This window comes from Salvelinus namaycush, chromosome 34 (genome assembly GCF_016432855.1).
Source record: "Salvelinus namaycush isolate Seneca chromosome 34, SaNama_1.0, whole genome shotgun sequence".
Classification (NCBI taxonomy): domain Eukaryota; kingdom Metazoa; phylum Chordata; class Actinopteri; order Salmoniformes; family Salmonidae; genus Salvelinus; species Salvelinus namaycush.
Window position 1 is genome coordinate 21,367,231 of NC_052340.1, and position 25,339 is coordinate 21,392,569.

The 25,339-nt window shown below is 45.5% G+C and overlaps 1 protein-coding gene across 8 annotated transcripts in view; it reads right to left on the reverse strand.

Annotated features, from left to right (window-relative positions):
- Positions 1-24,596, reverse strand: part of LOC120028678 (complement C4-like) — a 31,628-nt gene extending 7,032 nt beyond the window's left edge. For 4 of the 8 annotated variants that reach the window (XR_005473505.1, XM_038973896.1, XM_038973892.1 and 1 more), the window contains exons 1-28: positions 24,354-24,596; positions 23,976-24,171; positions 23,693-23,882; positions 23,549-23,619; positions 23,376-23,461; positions 23,216-23,298; positions 22,947-23,034; positions 22,678-22,783; positions 22,410-22,536; positions 22,135-22,250; positions 21,737-21,913; positions 21,350-21,547; positions 20,924-21,118; positions 18,937-19,083; positions 11,370-11,502; positions 11,145-11,216; positions 10,723-10,929; positions 10,118-10,238; positions 9,797-9,867; positions 9,458-9,597; positions 9,075-9,278; positions 8,547-8,598; positions 8,338-8,430; positions 7,934-8,137; positions 7,602-7,834; positions 6,869-6,973; positions 6,464-6,632; positions 5,886-6,100 (exon numbers count right to left, since the gene is read on the reverse strand). Coding sequence is in view for 7 of the 8 variants with exons in the window: in XM_038973896.1 (XP_038829824.1) it covers positions 5,886-6,100; positions 6,464-6,632; positions 6,869-6,973; positions 7,602-7,834; positions 7,934-8,137; positions 8,338-8,430; positions 8,547-8,598; positions 9,075-9,278; positions 9,458-9,597; positions 9,797-9,867; positions 10,118-10,238; positions 10,723-10,929; positions 11,145-11,216; positions 11,370-11,502; positions 18,937-19,083; positions 20,924-21,118; positions 21,350-21,547; positions 21,737-21,913; positions 22,135-22,250; positions 22,410-22,536; positions 22,678-22,783; positions 22,947-23,034; positions 23,216-23,298; positions 23,376-23,461; positions 23,549-23,619; positions 23,693-23,882; positions 23,976-24,171; positions 24,354-24,415 (3,861 nt within the window). In the remaining variant the exon portion in view is untranslated. Of the gene's footprint in view, positions 1-5,885; positions 6,101-6,463; positions 6,633-6,868; positions 6,974-7,601; positions 7,835-7,933; positions 8,138-8,337; positions 8,431-8,546; positions 8,599-9,074; positions 9,279-9,457; positions 9,598-9,796; positions 9,868-10,117; positions 10,239-10,722; positions 10,930-11,144; positions 11,217-11,369; positions 11,503-18,936; positions 19,084-20,923; positions 21,119-21,349; positions 21,548-21,736; positions 21,914-22,134; positions 22,251-22,409; positions 22,537-22,677; positions 22,784-22,946; positions 23,035-23,215; positions 23,299-23,375; positions 23,462-23,548; positions 23,620-23,692; positions 23,883-23,975; positions 24,172-24,353 lie in introns of those variants that run through there. The other 4 variants (XM_038973891.1, XM_038973890.1, XM_038973894.1 and 1 more) reach the window with 4 other exon arrangements.
- Between the last annotated feature and the right edge of the window lie 743 nt (positions 24,597-25,339).

Consider the following 25,339-nt stretch of genomic DNA (forward strand, 5'->3'; position numbering starts at 1 on the left):
CCTACCTGTCTGTCTACTGGTGGCTTGACCTACAGCACCTACCTGTCTGTCTACTGGTGGCTTGTCCTACAGTACCTACCTGTCTGTCTACTGGTGGCTTGACCTACAGTACCTACCTGTCTGTCTACTGGTGGCTTGACCTACAGTACCTACCTGTCTGTCTACTGGTGGCTTGTCCTACAGTACCTACCTGTCTGTCTACTGGTGGCTTGACCTACAGTACCTACCTGTCTGTCTACTGGTGGCTTGTCCTACAGTACCTACCTGTCTGTCTACTGGTGGCTTGACCTACTGTACCTACCTGTCTGTCTACTGGTGGCTTGTCCTACAGTACCTACCTGTCTGTCTACTGGTGGCTTGACCTACAGTACCTACCTGTCTGTTACTGGTGGCTTGTCCTACAGTACCTACCTGTCTGTCTACTGGTGGCTTGTCCTACAGTACCTACCTGTCTGTCTACTGGTGGCTTGACCTACAGTACCTACCTGTCTGTCTTCTGGTGGCTTGACCTACAGTACCTACCTGTCTGTCTACTGGTGGCTTTTCCTACAGTACCTACCTGTCTGTCTACTGGTGGCTTGACCTACAGCACCTACCTGTCTGTCTACTGGTGGCTTGTCCTACAGTACCTACCTGTCTGTCTACTGGTGGCTTGACCTACTGTACCTACCTGTCTGTCTACTGGTGGCTTGTCCTACTGTACCTACCTGTCTGTCTACTGGTGGCTTGACCTACAGTACCTACCTGTCTGTTACTGGTGGCTTGTCCTACAGTACCTACCTGTCTGTCTACTGGTGGCTTGTCCTACAGTACCTACCTCTCTGTCTACTGGTGGCTTGACCTACAGTACCTACCTGTCTGTCTACTGGTGGCTTGACCTACAGTACCTACCTGTCTGTCTACTGGTGGCTTTTCCTACAGTACCTACCTGTCTGTCTACTGGTGGCTTGACCTACAGAACCTACCTGTCTGTCTACTGGTGGCTTGTCCTACTGTACCTACCTGTCTGTCTACTGGAGGCTTGACCTACAGTACCTACCTGTCTGTCTACTGGTGGCTTTTCCTACAGTACCTACCTGTCTGTCTACTGGTGGCTTTTCCTACAGTACCTACCTGTCTGTCTACTGGTGGCTTGACCTACAGTACCTACCTGTCTCTCTACTGGTGGCTTGACCTACAGTACCTACCTGTCTGTCTGCTGGTGGCTTGACCTACAGTACCTACCTATTTGTCTACTGGTGGCTTGTCCTACAGTACCTACCTGTCTGTCTACTGGTGGCTTGACCTACAGTACCTACCTGTCTGTCTTCTGGTGGCTTGTCCTACAGTACCTACCTGTCTGTCTACTGGTGGCTTGAACTACAGTACCTACCTGTCTGTCTACTGGTGGCTTGAACTACAGTACCTACCTGTCTGTCTACTGGTGGCTTGACCTACAGTACCTACCTGTCTGTCTACTGGTGGCTTGTCCTACAGTACCTACCTGTCTGTCTACTGGTGGCTTGTCCTACAGTACCTACCTGTCTGTCTACTGGTGGCTTGTCCTACAGTACCTACCTCTCTGTCTACTGGTGGCTTGACCTACAGTACCTACCTGTCTGTCTACTGGTGGCTTGACCTACAGTACCTACCTGTCTGTCTACTGGTGGCTTGTCCTACAGTACCTACCTGTCTGTCTACTGGTGGCTTGACCTACAGTACCTACCTGTCTGTCTACTGGTGGCTTGTCCTACAGTACCTACCTGTCTGTCTACTGGTGGCTTGACCTACTGTACCTACCTGTCTGTCTACTGGTGGCTTGACCTACAGTACCTACCTGTCTGTCTACTGGTGGCTTTTCCTACAGTACCTACCTGTCTGTCTACTGGTGGCTTGACCTACAGTATCTACCTGTCTGTCTACTGGTGGCTTTTCCTACAGTACCTACCTGTCTGTCTACTGGTGGCTTGACCTACAGAACCTACCTGTCTGTCTACTGGTGGCTTGTCCTACTGTACCTACCTGTCTGTCTACTGGAGGCTTGACCTACAGTACCTACCTGTCTGTCTACTGGTGGCTTTTCCTACAGTACCTACCTGTCTGTCTACTGGTGGCTTGACCTACAGTACCTAGCTGTCTCTCTACTGGTGGCTTGACCTACAGTACCTACCTGTCTGTCTGCTGGTGGCTTGACCTACAGTACCTACCTATTTGTCTACTGGTGGCTTGTCCTACAGTACCTACCTGTCTGTCTACTGGTGGCTTGACCTACAGTACCTACCTGTCTGTCTTCTGGTGGCTTGTCCTACAGTACCTACCTGTCTGTCTACTGGTGGCTTGAACTACAGTACCTACCTGTCTGTCTACTGGTGGCTTGACCTACAGTACCTACCTGTCTGTCTACTGGTGGCTTGTCCTACAGTACCTACCTGTCTGTCTACTGGTGGCTTGTCCTACAGTACCTACCTGTCTGTCTACTGGTGGCTTGTCCTACAGTACCTACCTCTCCGTCTACTGGTGGCTTGACCTACAGTACCTACCTGTCTGTCTACTGGTGGCTTGACCTACAGTACCTACCTGTCTGTCTACTGGTGGCTTGTCCTACAGTACCTACCTGTCTGTCTACTGGTGGCTTGACCTACAGTACCTACCTGTCTGTCTACTGGTGGCTTGTCCTACAGTACCTACCTGTCTGTCTACTGGTGGCTTGACCTACTGTACCTACCTGTCTGTCTACTGGTGGCTTGACCTACAGTACCTACCTGTCTGTCTACTGGTGGCTTTTCCTACAGTACCTACCTGTCTGTCTACTGGTGGCTTGACCTACAGTATCTACCTGTCTGTCTACTGGTGGCTTGTCCTACAGTACCTACCTGTCTGTCTACTGGTGGCTTGACCTACAGTACCTACCTGTCTGTCTACTGGTGGCTTGTCCTACAGTACCTACCTGTCTGTCTACTGGTGGCTTGACCTACAGTACCTACCTGTCTGTCTACTGGTGGCTTGTCCTACAGTACCTACCTGTCTGTCTACTGGTGGCTTGACCTCCAGTACCTACCTGTCTGTCTACTGGTGGCTAGACCTACAGCACCTACCTGTCTGTCTACTGGTGGCTTGACCTACAGTACCTACCTGTCTGTCTACTGGTGGCTTGACCTACAGCACCTACCTGTCTGTCTACTGGTGGTTTGACCTACAGTACCTACCTGTCTGTCTACTGGTGGCTTGTTCTACAGTACCTACCTGTCTGTCTACTGGTGGCTTGACCTACAGCACCTACCTGTCTGTCTACTGGTGGTTTGACCTACAGTACCTACCTGTCTGTCTACTGGTGGCTTGACCTACAGTACCTACCTGTCTGTCTACTGGTGGCTTGTCCTACTGTACCTACCTGTCTGTCTACTGGTGGCTTGACCTACAGTACCTACCTGTCTGTTACTGGTGGCTTGTCCTACAGTACCTACCTGTCTGTCTACTGGTGGCTTGTCCTACAGTACCTACCTGTCTGTCTACTGGTGGCTTGACCTACAGTACCTACCTGTCTGTCTACTGGTGGCTTGACCTACAGTACCTACCTGTCTGTCTACTGGTGGCTTTTCCTACAGTACCTACCTGTCTGTCTACTGGTGGCTTGACCTACAGAACCTACCTGTCTGTCTACTGGTGGCTTGTCCTACTGTACCTACCTGTCTGTCTACTGGAGGCTTGACCTACAGTACCTACCTGTCTGTCTACTGGTGGCGTTTCCTACAGTACCTACCTGTCTGTCTACTGGTGGCTTGACCTACAGTACCTACCTGTCTCTCTACTGGTGGCTTGACCTACAGTACCTACCTGTCTGTCTGCTGGTGGCTTGACCTACAGTACCTACCTATTTGTCTACTGGTGGCTTGTCCTACAGTACCTACCTGTCTGTCTACTGGTGGCTTGACCTACAGTACCTACCTGTCTGTCTTCTGGTGGCTTGTCCTACAGTACCTACCTGTCTGTCTACTGGTGGCTTGAACTACAGTACCTACCTGTCTGTCTACTGGTGGCTTGACCTACAGTACCTACCTGTCTGTCTACTGGTGGCTTGTCCTACAGTACCTACCTGTCTGTCTACTGGTGGCTTGTCCTACAGTACCTACCTGTCTGTCTACTGGTGGCTTGTCCTACAGTACCTACCTCTCTGTCTACTGGTGGCTTGACCTACAGTACCTACCTGTCTGTCTACTGGTGGCTTGACCTACAGTACCTACCTGTCTGTCTACTGGTGGCTTGTCCTACAGTACCTACCTGTCTGTCTACTGGTGGCTTGACCTACAGTACCTACCTGTCTGTCTACTGGTGGCTTGTCCTACAGTACCTACCTGTCTGTCTACTGGTGGCTTGACCTACTGTACCTACCTGTCTGTCTACTGGTGGCTTGACCTACAGTACCTACCTGTCTGTCTACTGGTGGCTTTTCCTACAGTACCTACCTGTCTGTCTACTGGTGGCTTGACCTACAGTATCTACCTGTCTGTCTACTGGTGGCTTGTCCTACAGTACCTACCTGTCTGTCTACTGGTGGCTTGACCTACAGTACCTACCTGTCTGTCTACTGGTGGCTTGTCCTACAGTACCTACCTGTCTGTCTACTGGTGGCTTGTTCTACAGTACCTACCTGTCTGTCTACTGGTGGCTTGACCTACAGTACCTACCTGTCTGTCTACTGGTGGCTTGACCTACAGTACCTACCTGTCTGTCTACTGGTGGCTTGACCTACAGTACCTACCTGTCTGTCTGCTGGTGGCTTGACCTACAGTACCTACCTGTCTGTCTGCTGGTGGCTTGACCTACAGTACCTACCTGTCTGTCTACTGGTGGCTTGTCCTACAGTACCTACCTGTCTGTCTACTGGTGGCTTGTCCTACAGTACCTACCTGTCTGTCTACTGGTGGCTTGTCCTACAGTACCTACCTGTCTGTCTACTGGTGGCTTGACCTACAGTACCTACCTGTCTGTCTACTGGTGGCTTGACCTACAGTACCTACCTGTCTGTCTACTGGTGGCTTGTCCTACAGTACCTACCTGTCTGTCTACTGGTGGCTTGTCCTACAGTACCTACCTGTCTGTCTACTGGTGGCTTGACCTACTGTACCTACCTGTCTGTCTACTGGTGGCTTGACCTACAGTACCTACCTGTCTGTCTACTGGTGGCTTTTCCTACAGTACCTACCTGTCTGTCTACTGGTGGCTTGACCTACAGTATCTACCTGTCTGTCTACTGGTGGCTTGTCCTACAGTACCTACCTGTCTGTCTACTGGTGGCTTGACCTACAGTACCTACCTGTCTGTCTACTGGTGGCTTGTCCTACAGTACCTACCTGTCTGTCTACTTGTGGCTTGTTCTACAGTACCTACCTGTCTGTCTACTGGTGGCTTGACCTACAGTACCTACCTGTCTGTCTACTGGTGGCTTGACCTACAGTACCTACCTGTCTGTCTACTGGTGGCTTGACCTACAGTACCTACCTGTCTGTCTGCTGGTGGCTTGACCTACAGTACCTACCTGTCTGTCTGCTGGTGGCTTGACCTACAGTACCTACCTGTCTGTCTACTGGTGGCTTGTCCTACAGTACCTACCTGTCTGTCTACTGGTGGCTTGTCCTACAGTACCTACCTGTCTGTCTACTGGTGGCTTGTCCTACAGTACCTACCTGTCTGTCTACTGGTGGCTTGACCTACAGTACCTACCTGTCTGTCTACTGGTGGCTTGACCTACAGTACCTACCTGTCTGTCTACTGGTGGCTTGTCCTACAGTACCTACCTGTCTGTCTACTGGTGGCTTGTCCTACAGTACCTACCTGTCTGTCTACTGGTGGCTTGACCTACTGTACCTACCTGTCTGTCTACTGATGGCTTGACCTACAGTACCTACCTGTGTAGAGCGGAACCCTCCTCCGTACTGTCTCTGCTCAGTGAGCCAGCGGGCGATGCACGTCGCGTATGTCATGTCTCCCTCCGCCACTGTCTGGAGCAGGGCGTAAGCCGTGGTCTCCACGGAGATGGCCTGGGCCTGGGGCACCTGATTGGCCCTCGTCTCCCCGCTCAGCCTCAGAGCATCACTGGCCTCCCAGTGACATGTATCTGCTTCTGCAGGGGAGATATACAGTATGTTTAGCAGCTACGTCCTTAGCCATATAACATTGCAGGGGAGACATAATATGGCGCCCTCTGCTGTTTAAATGTTGTCATTGTGTATGTCTACCTTCCCTCAATGATCATACAGACCAGGGAATCAATGTCTACCCAGAAGACCTTGTCCTGCCTTTTTCTCCAGCCACTACCGGTAATACTTTACAGGCGCTAGTAATCAAAGCAGGTTGAAGTCCAAAGGAATGAGTTAAAACACACTTTAGATGAATAGAGCCTTTCTGATATAGACAACTTCTGAAGTAATTAGACAACTAGGCAACCCGTAGCCCAAGATGACTAGTAAAGTAACAAGGTACTGACCATTGTTACTGTGTGCCAAGGCCCTGAGTTTGGTCTGAGCCATGGAGGCACTGTCTCCGCCAGGGGAGGTTAGAGAGAGGGCGTAGGAGGTGATGGCAACAGAGAAGGGCCTCTGAAGGGAGTCCAGCTTCGACTCCAGGTAGGCCTTAGCCTGCTCCATAGCCTGTTTCTAACACAGGAAATGGTGGATAGATTTAGCATTAGAAACAACAAATGCATTAGTTAAACATTATCACAACAGACACAAAAAGGCATGTTGCTTTATTCTGGATCATATTGCTGCAAACCCAACTTGCCCCTTCGGGATAATAATTACAGAACTTTTAGTAAGTCAGGTTAAGTTAGTGATGATAAGTTAGGTGATGTAAAGGTTAAGTCCATGACTTAGTTGAATCGATGTATTACCATTTCTGAGCCTTTTCCTTCAGGGTACAGTGCCACAGCGTGGTTCATGGCTATCAGAACAAACGCTGTCAGAGACACCTCTCCCTCAAACCCTCCCACTCCACCCTGAGGTGAGGGAATGGACAGATAGCAGACAGGTAAAGACATCATATTGTATGGAATGGTACCTGCATGGTCCGGACATAAAGAACATTTGGGTCGTACTTTATTATATATTTTTTAACCTTTATTTAACTAGGCAAGTCAGTTAAGAACAAATTCTTATTTACAATGACGGCCTACCCCTGCCAAACTCTAACCCGGATGACGCTGGGCCAATTGTGCGCCACCCTATGGGACTCCCAATCACGGCCGGTTGTGATACAGCCTAGAATCTAACCAGGGTCTGTAGTGACGCCTCTAGCACTGAGATGCAGTGCCTTAGAACACTGCGGCACTCGGTAGCCCCTACTTAGAGGTTATAGTGGCACGATTGCTACCCAGCCTGGGCAGAAAAAAATGTGGACAATATTTGAGTCGACTGCTAGATGGTTATTAGTGACACATCCTAGAAAGACAAGATCTCCTGCTGTTGTGCCCTTGAGAAAGGCACTTAACCCCTAAACTGCTCAACTGGCGACACAGTGTGGCTGCCCACTGCCCCCAGCCTCTCCAACCTAATGTGTATTTCTGAGGGGTAGGGTACAGCATAACTCATATTTCCGTCTTGTATGGATGAATAAAGTATTCTTTCCTGCATGGTGCGGTCATAGAGTGGGTTAGGGTCAGTGAAGGCTCCACTGGACAGCTGTTTAGACACCAGGTAGGAAATAGACTGTTGGATGTAGGAGTCCTCCACTGAAATCACGTCCCTGCACTGGGACAACTCCTTGGCTATAAAGGCTGTCAACCAAACACTGCTTGGGGTTGACAGGAAAGCTCCATAGGATCCATCGGTCTTCTTGAAGGTCAGGATTCTGCCGTATCCTTGGAAAGAGAAGGAATCAATTAATTTCAACCATTTGATTCCCACAAGGGTAGATGTCTCAAAGGGGATTAACTTAAATTCTCCCAGTGTCCCCTCACCAGCCTGTATCATGGCTTGGGCTTCATCTCTGCGTTCAGCCTTTAGGTCGACCCACTGTCCAGTAGCGTCCAGGTATCTCATGGCGTGGATGGCTGGAGACATGGTGACCATGGTCTGCTCCGCACACCCCTTGGGAAGGGAGATGAGCTGGTCCACTCCATCCAGGCTTAGACAGTTCTCCACTGACTCTCCCATCACACCACCTACATGGGCGTGATGGGAGAGGTTTCCCTGTTATAGCAGTAAACTAGCCCTGGAGATTGGTCTGGAAAAACTCATAGTCTGAAATAATATCTCATGGACCAAAATGTAAAAAATGTCAATGTAAATACATACAGTACTACAGACCCCACACAGTATATGTTCCACACTAGCAGAAAGTCTGACTAAAGTATTTATCCACCCTCCTTTCCTTTGACACTGATGTAGGTGTCAGATTCCAGTCCAGGGACAGCATTAGGAGGAGGTGGAATTTCAAGCTCGATTGACTTGGCAGCTGTGTGACATAGATAAGAAATGGAGAGACTGTTTTAACTCAATGGTCTGATGAGGCTTGTTTGCATAAATGTCACTTTTACTACAGGTTTCACATGTTTAGAAAGACAACATTACCTTTCCCATCAATGTTGTATTCATGTTGTATTGAGACCAGTTCCCCTTCCCCCTGTATAACAGAACAAAATGTGAGCATTCATTCAGATTGTTTATACAGACATATACAGATGTAGGATCTTAATTTGAGCCAGATTGCTACAGCAGGAAAATTATCCTGCAGCAACAGGAAATGTGAATGAATATGTGAATTATAATTAATGGCCATTTTTGTAGAGGTTGCAACTGTTTTTGTAAGGGAAAATCAAGACAGAAATGTCAAAGTGGAAAGCCTTTTAAAACCTATAATATACTACACGTTTTAAATGTCCTGCATTGCCGGATAGTAATCCTGCAACAGGGTAATCAAATTAAGATCCTACATCTGTACTGTATCTTTTGTATAATAATGGGAGAAAAACAGTGGTGTTCAGCACAATAAAGAAGTGAGAACCACATGTAGCCTAATGTACACATGTATCATAGAGACATACTGAAGCACTACTGTATATTAGAGGGAGAGAGGTGATACAAGTGTCGTGTTCATACCGTAACTTTGAGGTCCTTCTTGATCTGGTCACGGGCCGTCTTAGTGTAGGCGTCTACATGGATAGGGATGTTTCCTATGACCAGAGGAACCACGGTGAAGTAGACAGGGACAGCAGAGTTACCTGGTACTGTGACCACCTGTTTGTCCCCTCTGTCTCCCCCTGCACTGCACAGACCCTCCACCCATGCCAGCTCCACTGTCACCTTCACAGAGAGAAACACATATACATGGTAGTAGATGTAAGTATAGTAAAAATGTCTATCAAAGGAATCTACAGATGAAAAAGTCTGCAACTGCAGTTTATTTGTATAAATGGCTGTTGGAGGCATTTTGGACTCAAATATATTGTTTTGACATATATTGTTTTTACAACACTAGTTACCTCCATACAGTCAGTTCTGTAGTTGAACACCACAGCTTTCATCTGTAGCTGTTCATTTCTCTTCACAGAATAGGGAAGTCTGAGAGATACAAAGAAGTCCTGAAACACCACCAGAGGCTTGGGCTCTGCTATACAAAACCCTGAAGGGAGAATCAACACTAACATTAACCACTTGATGACTGTCATCTGAAAGTCTGTTTGTGCTATCATGCCATGTTTTTGTCACTCGTTGTCATGGTTGGCTTGACAATGACAGCTAAAATTAGTCTGCAAGAGCACAAATATATTTAGGACTAAGCTAGTGTAATGGTCTAAGGTTAGAAGGAAGAGGTGACCTGCCTTTTGTCTTAGAGATCCCCACTGCTTGAACCTCCCAGGTAGTGATGGAGTCAGGGACAGCAACACTGTGTCTGAAAATAATAACATACAACATGATGTCATTCCTAATATACTTGTTACACTATATTGGTCCCCAAGTTTTACCCAGTCAGTTCACATGGTCAGGGAAAACTCCTGGTCCCAGTCACGACTGTCCTGGTCTGTGTCCCAAATGGCACCCTATTCCCTATATAGTGCACTACTTTAGACCAGGGCCGGTAGTGCACTATATAGGGAATAGGGTATAATTTGTGACGTAGATGTTGCAGGTTACCATGTTACCTTACGAGACCAGAGGGCCCCACATCAACGATGCCCCACATCCAGGTCTGAGGGAAATAGGAGCGGAGGTGGACAGACACCTCATCTATGGCCTCTTCTTCCTCACCAATATCATCAGCCGCTAAACAGGAGGACAGGGAAGAGGACACATTTCAGCTCAATCAATACAAAATATGTGCATATACTGTAGTACAACTAATCTGAAAAAAGACAAAAGTATTGATTTATCTAAGAAGTTCTATATTAGTGGTTAGAAACTGGGTGGTTTGAGCCCTGAATGCTGATTGGCTTAAGTCGTGGTATATTAGACCGTATACACCGGGTATGACAAAACATTTATTTATATTGTTGTAATTACATTGGTAACCAGTTTATAATAGCAATAAGGCACTCGGAGGTTTGTGGTATATGGCCAATATACCATGACTAAGGGCTGTATCCGCGTTGCGTCGTGCATAAGAACAGCCCTTAGCCATGGTATATTGGCCATATACCACACCCCCTCGTGCCTTAAATGCACCACAAGAATCTGTAGCTTGTGAGATACTTCTGAGATGCTATTGACATTCCAACTACTAATATAATATTATAATACAATAGTGTACTTTTTGCCAGGCTGTATGTGTTCCTTCTCTTTGTGATGTTGCTCCTCAGCATGGTGGCCTCTCTGCAGCACTTGAGGAAGGCAGCACGACATGGAGCAGACTTGTGGGTGGTTTTAGAATGACGACTCTCACAGGACAGACCTAGGCTGTTAAACCTGGCCCCATCGTGACAACACCTCTTCTCCACTGGCTCCTGGTACCTGTTGACTGCAGATAAGAACAATGTGTCTAGCTAATAAATTATATACATGTAATATGCTAAGGAAGACTTTTTCTGAAACATATCTGAACATATTGAAACTTATCCTCTGGAGCACTCTCCATATTCTATAACTAATAATACCTGATACGCTCACCATAAGAGTGAAACCAGCATGCTCAGAAGATGGAGGGAGAATAGGAAAGGTTACTGCTACACCTACTGATATCAGAGAAAGCCTGGTGATGGTTCAGGGCTCTCTTCGTCCTTCTACTTCTGTTTTTACAGGAGTAATCTGATTATCAGAGGACAAAAGAAAAATCATACAATATTGGGTGAAATAAACTCCATCAAGGAAAACAGCTGCAGTGGTGTGCTTTAACCAATCAGGAGCATGTGCTATTCCTTCAATATTATAATGAGTTAAATGTCTAAATGTAAATCGTACACTTCCTCACGTGACCCTCTGTATCTCCACAGTTGGTTATAAAGGCGAGCCCCGCGTCCTGTAACACAGACTGGTAGTTTCTGCCTCCTCCCATAGAACACGCCAGGTCATAGGAATTCATGTAGGCAAACATCTAAAGAAGAAGATGACTTTATTGGTCCATTTACTGCATGAACAACAGAGATTTGTCTTTTGGATATCCCATTCTCCCTGGTAGACAAATACTGTCCTGTACATACAGTAGATACATATCAATACAGTACATTCTGTCCTGTACATACAGTAGATACATATCAATACAGTACATTCTGTCCTGTACATACAGTAGATACATATCAATACAGTACATACTGTCCTGTACATAGAGTAGATACATATCAATACAGTACATACTGTCCTGTACATACAGTAGATACATATCAATACAGTACATACTGTCCTGTACATACAGTAGATACATATCAATACAGTACATACTGTCCTGTACATACAGTAGATACATATCAATACAGTACATACTGTCCTGTACATACAGTAGATACATATCAATACAGTACATACTGTCCTGTACATACAGTAGATACATATCAATACAGTACATTCTGTCCTGTACATACAGTAGATACATATCAATACAGTACATACTGTCCTGTACATACAGTAGATACATATCAATACAGTACATACTGTCCTGTACATACAGGGGATACATATCAATACAGTACATTCTGTCCTGTACATACAGTAGATACATATCAATACAGTACATTCTGTCCTGTACATACAGTAGATACATATCAATACAGTACATTCTGTCCTGTACATACAGTAGATACATATCAATACAGTACATACTGTCCTGTACATAGAGTAGATACATATCAATACAGTACATACTGTCCTGTACATACAGTAGATACATATCAATACAGTACATACTGTCCTGTACATACAGTAGATACATATCAATACAGTACATACTGTCCTGTACATACAGTAGATACATAGCAATACAGTACATACTGTCCTGTACATACAGTAGATACATATCAATACAGTACATACTGTCCTGTACATACAGTAGATACATATCAATACAGTACATACTGTCCTGTACATACAGTAGATACATATCAATACAGTACATACTGTCCTGTACATACAGTAGATACATATCAATACAGTACATTCTGTCCTGTACATACAGTAGATACATATCAATACAGTACATACTGTCCTGTACATACAGTGGATACATATCAATACAGTACATACTGTCCTGTACATACAGGGGATACATATCAATACAGTACATTCTGTCCTGTACATACAGTAGATACATATCAATACAGTACATACTGTCCTGTACATACAGTAGATACATATCAATACAGTACATACTGTCCTGTACATACAGTAGATACATATCAATACAGTACATACTGTCCTGTACATACAGTAGATACATATCAATACAGTACATTCTGTCCTGTACATACAGTAGATACATATCAATACAGTACATACTGTCCTGTACATACAGTAGATACATATCAATACAGTACATACTGTCCTGTACATAGAGTAGATACATATCAATACAGTACATACTGTCCTGTACATACAGGGGATACATATCAATACAGTACATACTGTCCTGTACATACAGTAGATACATAGCAATACAGTACATACTGTCCTGTACATACAGTAGATACATATCAATACAGTACATACTGTCCTGTACATACAGTAGATACATATCAATACAGTACATACTGTCCTGTACATACAGTAGATACATATCAATACAGTACATACTGTCCTGTACATAGAGTAGATACATATCAATACAGTACATACTGTCCTGTACATACAGTAGATACATATCAATACAGTACATACTGTCCTGTACATACAGTAGATACATATCAATACAGTACATACTGTCCTGTACATACAGTAGATACATATCAATACAGTACATACTGTCCTGTAAATACAGTAGATACATATCAATACAGTACATACTGTCCTGTACATACAGTAGATACATATCAATACAGTACATACTGTCCTGTACATACAGGGGATACATACACTACCGTTCAAAAGTTTGGGGTTACTTAGAAATGTTTCGTTTTTGAAAGAAAAACACATTTTTTGTCCATTAAAATAACATCAAATTAATCAGAAATACAGCGTAGACATTGTTAATGTTGTAAATGACTATTGTAGCTGGAAACGGCAGATATTTTATGGAATATCTACGTAGGCGTACAGAAGCCCATTATCAGCAACCATCACTCCTGTGTTCCAATGGCACGTTGTGTTAGCTAATCCAAGTTAATCATTTTAAAAGGCTAATTGATCATTAGAAAACCCTTTTGCTATTATGTTAGCACAGCTAAAACTGTTGTTCTGATTAAAGAAGCAATAAAACTGGCCTTCTTTAGACTAGTTGAGTAGCTGGAGCATTAGCATTTGTGGGTTCAATTACGAACTCAAAATAGCCAGAAACTTTCTTCTGAAACTCATCAGTCTAACTCACAGTCTAACTCATCAAACTCATACATTTAAACTCCGTTTTTCACAATTCCTGACATTTAATCCTAGTACAAATTACCTGTCTTAGGTCAGTTAGGATCACCACCTTATTTTAAGAATGTGAAATGTCAGAATAATAGTAGAGCCAATGATTTATTTCAGCTTTTATTTCTTTCATCACATTCCCAGTGGGTCAGAAGTTAACATACACTCAATTAGTATTTGGTAGCGTTGCCTTTAAATTGTTTAACTTGGGTCAAACGTTTAAGGGTAGCCTTCCACAAGCTTCCCACAATAAGTTGGGTGAATTTTGGCCCATTCCTCCTGACAGAGCTGGTGTGACTGAGTCAGGTTTGTAGGCCTCCTTGTTCACACACGCTTTTTCAGTTCTGCCCACCAATCTTCTATAGGATTGAGGTCAGGGCTCTGTGATGGCCACTCCAATACTTTGACTTTGTTGTCCTTAAGCCATTTTGCCACAACTTTGGAAGTATGCTTGGGGTCATTGTACATTTGGAAGACCCATTTGCGACCAAGCTTTAATTTCCTGACTGATGTCTTGAAATGTTGCTTCAATATATCCACATAATTTTCTTTCCTCATGATGCCATCTATTTTGTGAAGTGCACCAGTCCCTCCTGCAGCAAAGCACCCCCACAACATGATGCTGCCACCCCCGTGCTTCACGGTTGGGATGGTGTTCTTCACCTTGCAAGCGTCCCCCTTTTTCCTCCAAACATAATGATGGTCATTATGGCCAAACAGTTCTATTTTTGTTTCAACAGACCAGAGGACATTTCTCCAAAAAGTACGATCTTTGTCCCCATGTGCAGTTGCAAACCGTAGTCTGGCTTTTTTATGGCGGTTTTGGAGCAGTGGCTTCTTCCTTGCTAAGTGGCCTTTCAGGTTATGTTGATATAGGACTGTGGATATAGATACTTTTGTACCTGTTTCCTCCAGCATCTTCACAAGGTCCTTTGCTATTGTTTTGGGATTGATTTGCACTTTTTGCACCAAAGTACATTCATCTCTAGGAGACAGAACGCGTCTCCTTCCTGAGCGGTATGATGGCTGTGTGGTCCCATGATGTTTATACTTGTGTACTATTGTTTGTACAGAGGAACGTGGTACCTTCAGGTGTTTGGAAATTGCTCCTAAGGATGTACCAGACTTGTGAAGGTCTACAATATTTTTTCTGAGGTCTTGGCTAATTTGTTTGATTTTCCCATGATGTCAAGCAAAGAGACACTGAGTTTGAAGGTAGGCCTTGAAATACATTCACAGGTACACCTCCAATTGACTCAAATGATGTCAATTAGCCTATCAGAAGCTTCTAAAGCCATGACATAATTTTCTGGAATTTTCCAAGCAGTCTAATGGCACAGTCAACTTAGTGTATGTGTAACGGCAGTCTACTTCGTCCTCCTCCTCAGACGAGGAGAGGCGAGAAGGATCAGAGGACCAATGTGCAGCGTGGTAATTAGACATAATGAAATTTAATAGGACAAAACAAAAACACGATACAAACTGACAAAACACACTAACCGTCACAGTCCTTGCTGGTGCAGACAAAACACAAAGACAGGAAACAACGTCCCACAATCCCCAACACAAAACAAGCCACCTATATATGATTATCAATCATGGACAACGATTGACAGCTGTCTCTGATTGAGAACCATATCAGGCTGAACATAGAAACAGACGAACTAGACACACAACATAGAATTCCCACCCAGCTCACGTCCTGACCAACACTAAACAAGCAAAACACATAAGAACTCTGGTCAGGACGTTACAGTACCCCCCCCCCTGAGGTGCGGACTCCGAACGCACCCCTAAAACTCAAGGGGAGGGTCTGGGTGGGCATCTGTCCGCGGTGGCGGCTCCGGCGGTGGACGAGGACACCACTCCACCACTGTCTTTGTCCCCCTCCTTAGCGTCCTTTGAGTGGCGACCCTCGCCCACGACCTTGGCCTAAGAATCCTCCCCAAGGCCCCCACATGATTTAGGAGGTAGCTCAGGACAGAGAGGTAGCTCAGGACAGAGAGGTAGCTCAGGACAGAGAGGTAGCTCAGGACAGAGAGGTAGCTCAGGACAGAGGGGCAACTCCGGACAGAGGGGCAACTCCGGACTGAATGGCAGCTCCGGACTGAGTGGCAGCTCCGGACTGAGTGGCAGCTCCGGACTGAGTGGCAGCTCCGGACTGAGTGGCAGCTCCGGACTGGGTGGCAGCTCCGGACTGGGTGGCAGCTCATGACTGGAGGGCAGCTCATGACTGGAGGGCAGCTCATGACTGGAGGGCAGCTCATGACTGGAGGGCAGCTCATGACTGTAGGGCAGCTCATGACTGTAGGGCAGCTCATGACTGTAGGGCAGCTCATGACTGTAGGGCAGCTCATGACTGGAGGGCAGCTCATGACTGGCTGGCGGCTCTGGCAGCTCCTGACTGGCTGGCGTCTCTGGCAGCTCCTGACTGGCTGGCGTCTCTGGCAGCTCCTGACTGGCTGGCGTCTCTGGCAGCTCCTGACTGGCTGGCGGCTCTGGCAGCTCCTGACTGGCTGGCGGCTCTGGCAGCTCCTGACTGGCTGGCGGCTCTGGCAGCTCCTGACTGACGGACGGATCTAGCGGCTCCTGACTGACGGACGGCTCTAATGGCTCGGGACAGACGGGCGGCTCTAATGGCTCGTGGCAGACGGATGACTCAGATGGCGCTGGGCAGACAGATGGCTCAGATGGCGCTAGGCAGACAGATGGCTCAGACGGCGCTGGGCAGACGGATGGCTCAGATGGCGCTGGGCAGACGGATGGCTCAGACGGCGCTGGGCAGACGGATGGCTCAGACGGCGCTGGGCAGACGGATGGCTCAGACGGCGCTGGGCAGACGGATGGCTCAGACGGATGGCTCAGACGGCGCTGGGCAGACGGATGGCTCAGACGGCGCTGGGCAGACGGATGGCTCAGACGGCGCTGGGCAGACGGATGGCTCAGACGGCGCTGGGCAGACAGATGGCTCAGACGGCGCTGGGCAGGCAGGCAGTGCAGGCAGCTCAGACGGCGCTGGGCAGACGAGCAGTGCAGGCGGCGTTGAGCAGACGAGCAGCGCAGGCAGTTCAGACGGCGCTGGGCAGGCAGGCAGCTCAGACGGCGCTGGACAGACGAGCAGTGCAGGCGGCGTTGAGCAGACGAGCAGTGCAGGCAGTTCAGACGGCGCTGGGCAGGCAGGCAGCTCAGACGGCGCTGGACAAACGAGCAGTGCAGGCGGCGTTGGGCAGACGGCCGACTCTGACCTGCTGAGGCGCACAGTAGGCCTGGTGCGTGGTGCCGGAACTGATGGTACCGGACTGGAGACACGCACCTCAAGGCTAGTGCGGGGAGCAGGAACAGGGCACACTGGACTCTCGATGCGCACTATAGGCCTGGTGCGTGGTACCGGCACTGGTGGTACCGGGCTGAGGGCACGCACCTCAGGGCGAGTGCGGGGAGAAGGCACAGTGCGTACAGGGCTCTGGAGACGCACAGGAGGCTTGGTGCGTGGTGCCGGAACTGGAGGTACTGGGCTGGAGACACGCACCACAGGGAGAGTGCGTGGAGGAGGAACAGGGCTCTGGAGACGCACTGGAAGCCTGGTGCGTGGTGTAGGCACTGGTGGTACTGGGCTGGAGCGGGAAGGTAGCGCCGGATATACCGGACCGTGCAGGTGTACTGGCTCCCTTGAGCACTGAGCCTGCCCAACCTTACCTGGTTGCATGCTCCCCGTAGCCCGTCCAGTGCGGGGAGGTGGAATAACCCGCACTGGGCTGTGTTGGCGAACCGAGGACACCATGCGTAAGGCTGGTGCCATGTACACCGGCCCGAGGAGACGTACTGGAGGCCAGATATGTAGAGCCGGCTTCATGGCACTTGGCTCAATGCTCACTCTAGCCCGCCCAGTGCGGGGAGGTGGAATAACCCACACCGGGCTATGCACCCGTACAGGAGACACCGTGCGCTCTTCCGCATAACACGGTGTCTGCCCGTACTCCCGCTCTCCACGGTAAGCATGGGAAGTGGGCGCAGGTTTCCTACCTACCTTCGCCACACTACCCTTTAGCCCCCCCCCAATACATTTTTGGGGTTTCTTCACGGGCTTCCAGCCACGCTTCCGTGCTGCCTCCTCATACCACCGCTCCTGAGCTTTAGCTGCCTCCATCTCTTCCCGAGAGCGGCGATATTCTCCAACCTTAGCCCAGGGTCCTTCTCCGTTCAATATTTGCTCCCATGACCATTCCTCCTGGTACCGCTGCTGCTGTCGCTGCTGCCCGTTCTCACGCTGCTTGATCCGGGTTTGGTGGGTGGTTCTGTAACGGCAGTCTACTTCGTCCTCCTCCTCAGACGAGGAGAGGCGAGAAGGATCAGAGGACCAATGTGCAGCGTGGTAATTAGACATAATGAAATTTAATAGGACAAAACATAAACACGATACAAACTGACAAAACACACTAACCGTCACAGTCCTTGCTGGTGCAGACAAAACACAAAGACAGGAAACAACCACCCACAATCCCCAACACAAAACAAGCCACCTATATATGATTCTCAATCAGGGACAACGATTGACAGCTGTCTCTGATTGAGAACCATATCAGGCTGAACATAGAAACAGACGAACTAGACACACAACATAGAATTCCCACCCAGCTCACGTCCTGACCAACACTAAACAAGCAAAACACATAAGAACTCTGGTCAGGACGTTACAGTATGTAAACTTCTGACCCACTGGAATTGTGATACAGTGAATTAATTATAAGCGAAATAATCTGACTGTAAACAATTGTTGGAAAAATTACTTGTGTCATGCACAAAGTAAATGTCCTAACCGATTTGCCAAAACTATAGTTGGTTAACAAGAAATTTGTGGAGTGGTTTAAAAACGGGCTTTAATGACTCCAACCTAAGTGTATGTATCGACTTCAACTGTAATGTATGTATCTATTCACGAAACCTGGTAAGTGTGTGACAGACAGAGGCTCTGTACCTTCTCAGGAGTGAGTTTGTTGTTCTTGTTGAGGATGTAGACAGCTGTATCTACAGCAGCCAGAGCTACCTTGTCTCCCTGGTCTGTACGGACCACCACAGTCACCAAGTCAGCTGGTTTATGCTCTTTAAATGGAAGGATCTCGATCTGAAAATACAACACCAAAGATAATATCACATTCTGCCTCCATGCAAATCTATACTGAACAAAAATATAACGCAAAAGGTAAAGTGCTGGTCCCATGTTTCATGAGCTAAGATCCCAGAAATGTACAAAAAGCTTATTTCCCTCATATTTTAAGCACAAATTTGTTTACATCCCTGTTAGTGAGCATTTCTCCTTCAACAAGATAATCCATTCACCTGACAGGTGTGGCATATCAAGGAGCTGGTTAAACAGCATGATCATTATACAGGTGCACCTTGTGCTGAGGACAATAAAAGACCACTCTAAAATGTGCAGTTTTGTCACACAACACAATGCCACAGATGTCTCAAGTTTTGAGGGAGCGTGCAATTGGAATGCTGGCTGCAGGTATGTCCACCAGAGCTTTTGCCAGATAATTGAATGTTCATTTCTCTACCATAAGCTGCCTCCAACATCATTTTAGAGAATTTGGCAGTATGTCCAACCGGCCTCACAACAACAGACCACGTGCAACCACACCAGCCCAGGACCTCTACATCTGACATCTTCACCTGTGGGATCATCTGAGACCAGCCATCTAGGCAGCTGATGAAACTGAGGAGTATTTATGTCTGTAATAAAGCCCTTTTGTGGAGAAAAACTCATTCTGGTTGGCTGGGCTGGCTCCCCAGTGGGTGGGCCTATGCCCTCCCAGACCCACCCACAGCTGCACCCCTACCCAGTCACGTGAAATCCATAGATTAGGTTCTAATGAATTTATTTCAGTTGAGTGATTTCCTTATGTGAACTGTAACTCAGTAAAATTGTTTAAATTGTTGCATGTTGCATTTATATTTCTGTTCAGTATATATACTTTTGATTGATCTTTATTAGTCAAGATGAAAACATACAATTTGCCTTCTTGATGCACAGCACTGACAAAATAATAGAACCATAACTGTCTAAATGTAGTAAGAGTAGAAGTAGAAGAAAAATTGCAGCATTTAGCTGGAGCTAAGCTACAGATAGCAATACTGGGTGATTTGAAAGGTCATAGTCAATCAATCAATAATATAATAATACTTTTAGCAAAAATGTTTACCTTTAATTTACAATCTGTAGAAGCTATGAGAATAGAAATGTTCAGTACTTTTGTGAAGCATCACAGCACAGTTGAAAAATATATGGCAAATAGAAATCCAATATGGATGGTGTTAAGAGATGGTTGGGAGGGGTTGAATGGAGCTAAAGGGTGGGACTAATAACAACAAGATAACAAATGTAAAATATACTGTGTCTGTAAAATGTATATAGGTTCAGAACTTTTGTGAAACAGCACAGTTAAAAATATATGGCAAATATAAATCAAACTGGATGGACATCAGCAATAGATGGGAGAGGTTGAGGGTAGAGGAAGGCAGGACTAAAAACAAACAAAATATAACTATTGTAAAATACATTGTGTATGTAAAATGTATATAGTATGTATAAGCTGGAAGTAGAAGCCTAAGTGTTGTTATCCATTAGTTTACTCCAATTAGGGGTGGAGGGGTGGAAAGGTTAGCAGAAAATCTTTTTTATTTGATTTGATTTAACCTTTGTTTAACTAACAGATTTTTTTATTTTTTTTATAAATATATATATATATGTATGTGTATTTATGTATGTATGTATGTGTATGTGTATATGTATGTATATTTATATTTACAAAAAAATATATGGGGGATTGGAAATGATGCAGACAATTACATTGATGGAAACTACAATCTATCTCCAATATTAAAGCTGATCTGCCCTTAAATATGAATAATAATAATAAAACAAAGAGTAGAAGCAGAGAAACAAGCAGCAACTACAGAACCTGTCCTTTGCAGATATCTTTGACATCCGCCCATACAGAGTCAGCCACTATGGTAGTCTTCTCTGGTGCCTGTGTGAAGTAGTAGGCCACCAGTCTGAAGGAGGGGACCAGGTCAAGACTGTAGGGCAGACTGAAGGTGGTCAGCTCAGTCCTCTGGACCCTGTTCATCTGGACCACTCTGCCCTTACTCAGGACCTGACAGAATGGAAACAGAGGAGATAACACATCATTACTCTTCACTACAGATATTGAAATGGTTCATTTCTCAACCCCCAACGTGTTTATATTCATGTTGGTTACAGCTATGACAAACCCAGTCTACTGTAGTGTCTGGAAACTTGAAGCTATGCACAGATAAAGTATGTTGCAGAAGTGGTAAATGGTCTCCATCCATTATTAGAATGGACTGATACTCCAGTATGTTACCATATAGTAGATGTAGGCTGGTCGTGGGGTGCCTGGTGGAGTGATGTCTCTGAGAGTGACTGTCATGGTTCCTCCATGCTCCAGGGTGACATGTTCTATCTCTACACTCAGGTAGCTGTTCCCCTTAGACTGGACTGCTATCACTGTCATTTTGGCATCACCCACTATTACCTCCTCCTCCGCTCCCTCAGCAAACATCTGGAGAGAGAGGAACAGATAGTCAATATGACCTCACATCAAATAGTGACTGTGTCTCAAATTACACTATATTCCCTATTTAGTGCACTACCTTTCTGCTAACCACATAGAGCTCAGAGACACATATAATGCTTGTCAAACTACATGGGAAATAGAGTTGATTGAAAGTTCTCTGTGTCTGTCCTGTACCTTGATATCCATAGATGTGGCTAGTTTGGGCACTTCGAAGGCAAGAACAGCCTCACCCTTAGAGTTACCGGATCCCTCCATCTCAACAGACTGTGTGCCTTCTACAGAGGTCACTGAAACTGAAGCCCTCATACGGAGGTCAGGGGCTGGGGATCCATCTGGGTGGGTGGTGGTGGCCTGAGAATGAAACATGCAGCATATGCCAGTCAACTATGGCTGTAGATACAGTCATACTCTAAATGGTAAAGCAAATACAATTGATAACACTGATAACTATTGTACATCTCATTTCAAAAAGGGATTTGTTAATCTCAATAAGATGTCCTGAATGAATACAATTATATTTTATTCTATGGTGTTAACGTTTGTCTTTGAGTGCAGAAACGACCACACTGTACCAGGATAGAGAACCTTCCTCCAGGTGTGAAGTATTCCTTAGTCTTAGACATGTCAATGATGTATGGAGACGTCACTATCTTTACTGAAGTGCTCTCAGCTTCTTCTAGATCTCCACCTGAGAGAGAGAGATAGAAAGATAGATAGAGAACGAGAGATACAAATACAGAGAGAGAAGGTCACTGTCATACATCACAAACAGTTATTGTATGCCCTAGAGAAAACACCTGAATCTGCTGGCATGGTCATGTTTTATCGGACTGTATGAAGGACTTACTTGCTGTTTCTAAAGCTGTAACAGCTATGTACAGATTGTATCCCTCCATGTGTGGGATACTTTGCTTTCCTGCTTTCCCACGTAGGTCTTCAGTTGGCAGGGTAATGCTGGCGACGCCGTCTTGGATCTACAATACACCAGAAATAAGTTCACAAATGGCTCATCAGAAAAATAAAAGTCAATGGAAACATTAACTCCACAATCAGAAACATTGACTTTAATGTTATGTTTTTTTATGTAAAGCTTTGAGATGATAAAGTGAACTCACAGAAGTCTTGTTTTCTAGGCCAGGTAGATGTGTTCTTATGCCTTCTTGATTGATTAGTCCAAATCTAACATAAGCTATGCCATTGACACCTTTGCCATAGGTGTACCTGCAATCAACACACATGTATTTGGCACACTATGAAAAAAAATATGAAAATGTATGCACTCACTCTGGATAAGAGCGTCTGCTAAATTACTAAAATGTAAATGTAAAATGTATGAACAATTCACAAAACAGTCCATTAATGCAATCTGCTTCAACAATCTCACCTTGCAGAGACGCTGAACTGAAAGGAATCCTCTGTCAGCAAATAATATGGTTTCAAAGCTGCTATCTTCACCTCAAACATAGGAAGAACTGAAAGAAATAGAGGGGGATCTTGTTGGGCCGTATCATACAGTCAGACAACCTCCTTTAAAGAAATAGAGGGGGATCTTGTTGGGCCGTATCATACAGTCAGACAACCTCCTTTAAAGAAATAGAGGGGGATCTTGTTGGGCCGTATCATACAGTCCGACAACCTCCTTTACATACTCACCATATTCCCTGACCTCAAACTCCACTGAGGAGTTGGACATGGGATGGTTGGTAAACGCGGCAACAATCTTCCAATGGCCAGCCCTGAATCATAGGGACAGAGTAGTGGTCAGTGCTACTGATGTCTTGTCTTTCATAGACTATGTCAACATCCTACTTACGTCTCAACGTCAGGGATCACTATGCTCCTCTCAAGGAGTTTACTGGAGTGTAGAACCTGGTTGTACACCAGCAGGCCTTTGGAGTTCTGTAGAGAGACAGTGCATGTTATTTAGAGAAGAGAGAGTTAATATGACACAATAAGACAACTTTAACATGCAGATAGATGTCTTACAAATATCTTGACATTTATGCTTTCTTCAACAGGCAGCAGATAGTTGTCTAACGTGAAGACTCTGAAATTGACTGGAAAAAGGAAAAATTGGGATTAGGCTGAATGTATAACTAAAACCATATTTAATGTTATTTTACAATTTACCATTCTCTCCTGGATTGTAGATTGGTTTGTCTGTCTGAATGAAGACATAACCCTTTTTTGTTGACAAAAGGATTGTTGTTTTTTTTATAAAGGAAACATCATTGGTCTCTGCAGCCAGTTGGATAAATGGCACAATTTTCTTTATTTTTCTTATGCTTTGGATTGCCTCTTCGTACAGGCTAGGAATGACCTATAAAACATGAGAACAGAGGCAGAATGATTGAAATGCATGTTCCAGTAGTTCCATAGGGCATGAAAAGAGGTTAGCCTTCTGCATACTTACCCTCATTTTCACAACCGCCTGATAGCCATTGGCGTCATTGAGAGTTACATGCTTTTTTTCAGACAGAACTTTATTATTGGCGGTTTGGTACAGGAAGTACAGAGTGTACTGTGTAGGCTTGATAGCTCCCTGGAGCTGTACTGTCACGGTCTCCTCTACTCCCAAGTGGACTATGTTCGGAGCAGTGATGAGACATCTGCAAACACAAGCACACATGAACACAAACAAACACACGCACGAACAAGCACGAGCGCTCACGCACACACAAATTGTGGTAATTTTTTAGGACTGCGACATGACATAAAATGAGCATGACCAATGATACAAGTAAAATATACTGTATCTACAAAGAATTAGCATGGACAGAACATAACTCACGTTGGCTTCTGCCCACTAACTGCAGTCAGTGCAGCCATGATCAGAAGCAGTGTGTTCCTCATCTTTCTGCTTTATCGTCTGATCTGTATCATGCCACTGGAACAAGAGTCTTCATTAATTGTCTCAACCCCAAACTTGCACAGGAAAATAAAACAAAATACTGTAGAAGTGATCTATCTGTAAATCTATGTTGCTCCAGTCTGTGAGTGGGAGGTTCTCTCTCTGGGCTCTGCAGCTCCAAGAGAACAGGTTGCCGTATCTCAAATGGCACCCTATTCCTTACATAGTGCACTACTTTTAACCAAGGCCCATAGGGAATAGGGTTCCATTTGGGACAAGGCCTCAGCATCAACACCCCCTCTAGCCCACCTACCTCTCCTCCCTTCAGCTTCTCTGACTCCAGTTTTGGCATTGGAGGAACATTATGAAATACATCACGTGTTTTCTCAGAAACCAGATTTTGGTTGTCCCAAATGGAATACTATTCCCTAAATAGTGCACTACTTTTGATCAGAGCCCTATGGGCCCTGGTCTGAAGTAGTGCGATATATAGGGGCTCTGGTCAAACGTATCGCACTATGTAGGGAATAAGGTGCCATTTGGGAAGTAGCCTTTTCCAAACAGACCAAATACATACACAACATCTGCTTTTCAAACAAGCAGTCTGATTTCCTTGAAAAAACTTTATTTGCAGACCACTTTGTGCTTTAGGTCTATGTTACAAATACTTACAGCACATATGCATTTAACATTGATAATTCCCAAAACATCCAAACGGTTTATTTATTTGCAATACATATATTACATACATGTGTATACACTCACACAGGCATTAGATGCATTCAACAAAATCCTGAAATCATAAAGGTGGTGGTAATAACATGATATAAGAGCTATTGGTGGTACAGTGACAAAATGTAAAATCAGCAAAAATAATAATATTAAAAAATAAAGAAATATTGGGATTCAATACTACTTTAGTGGTA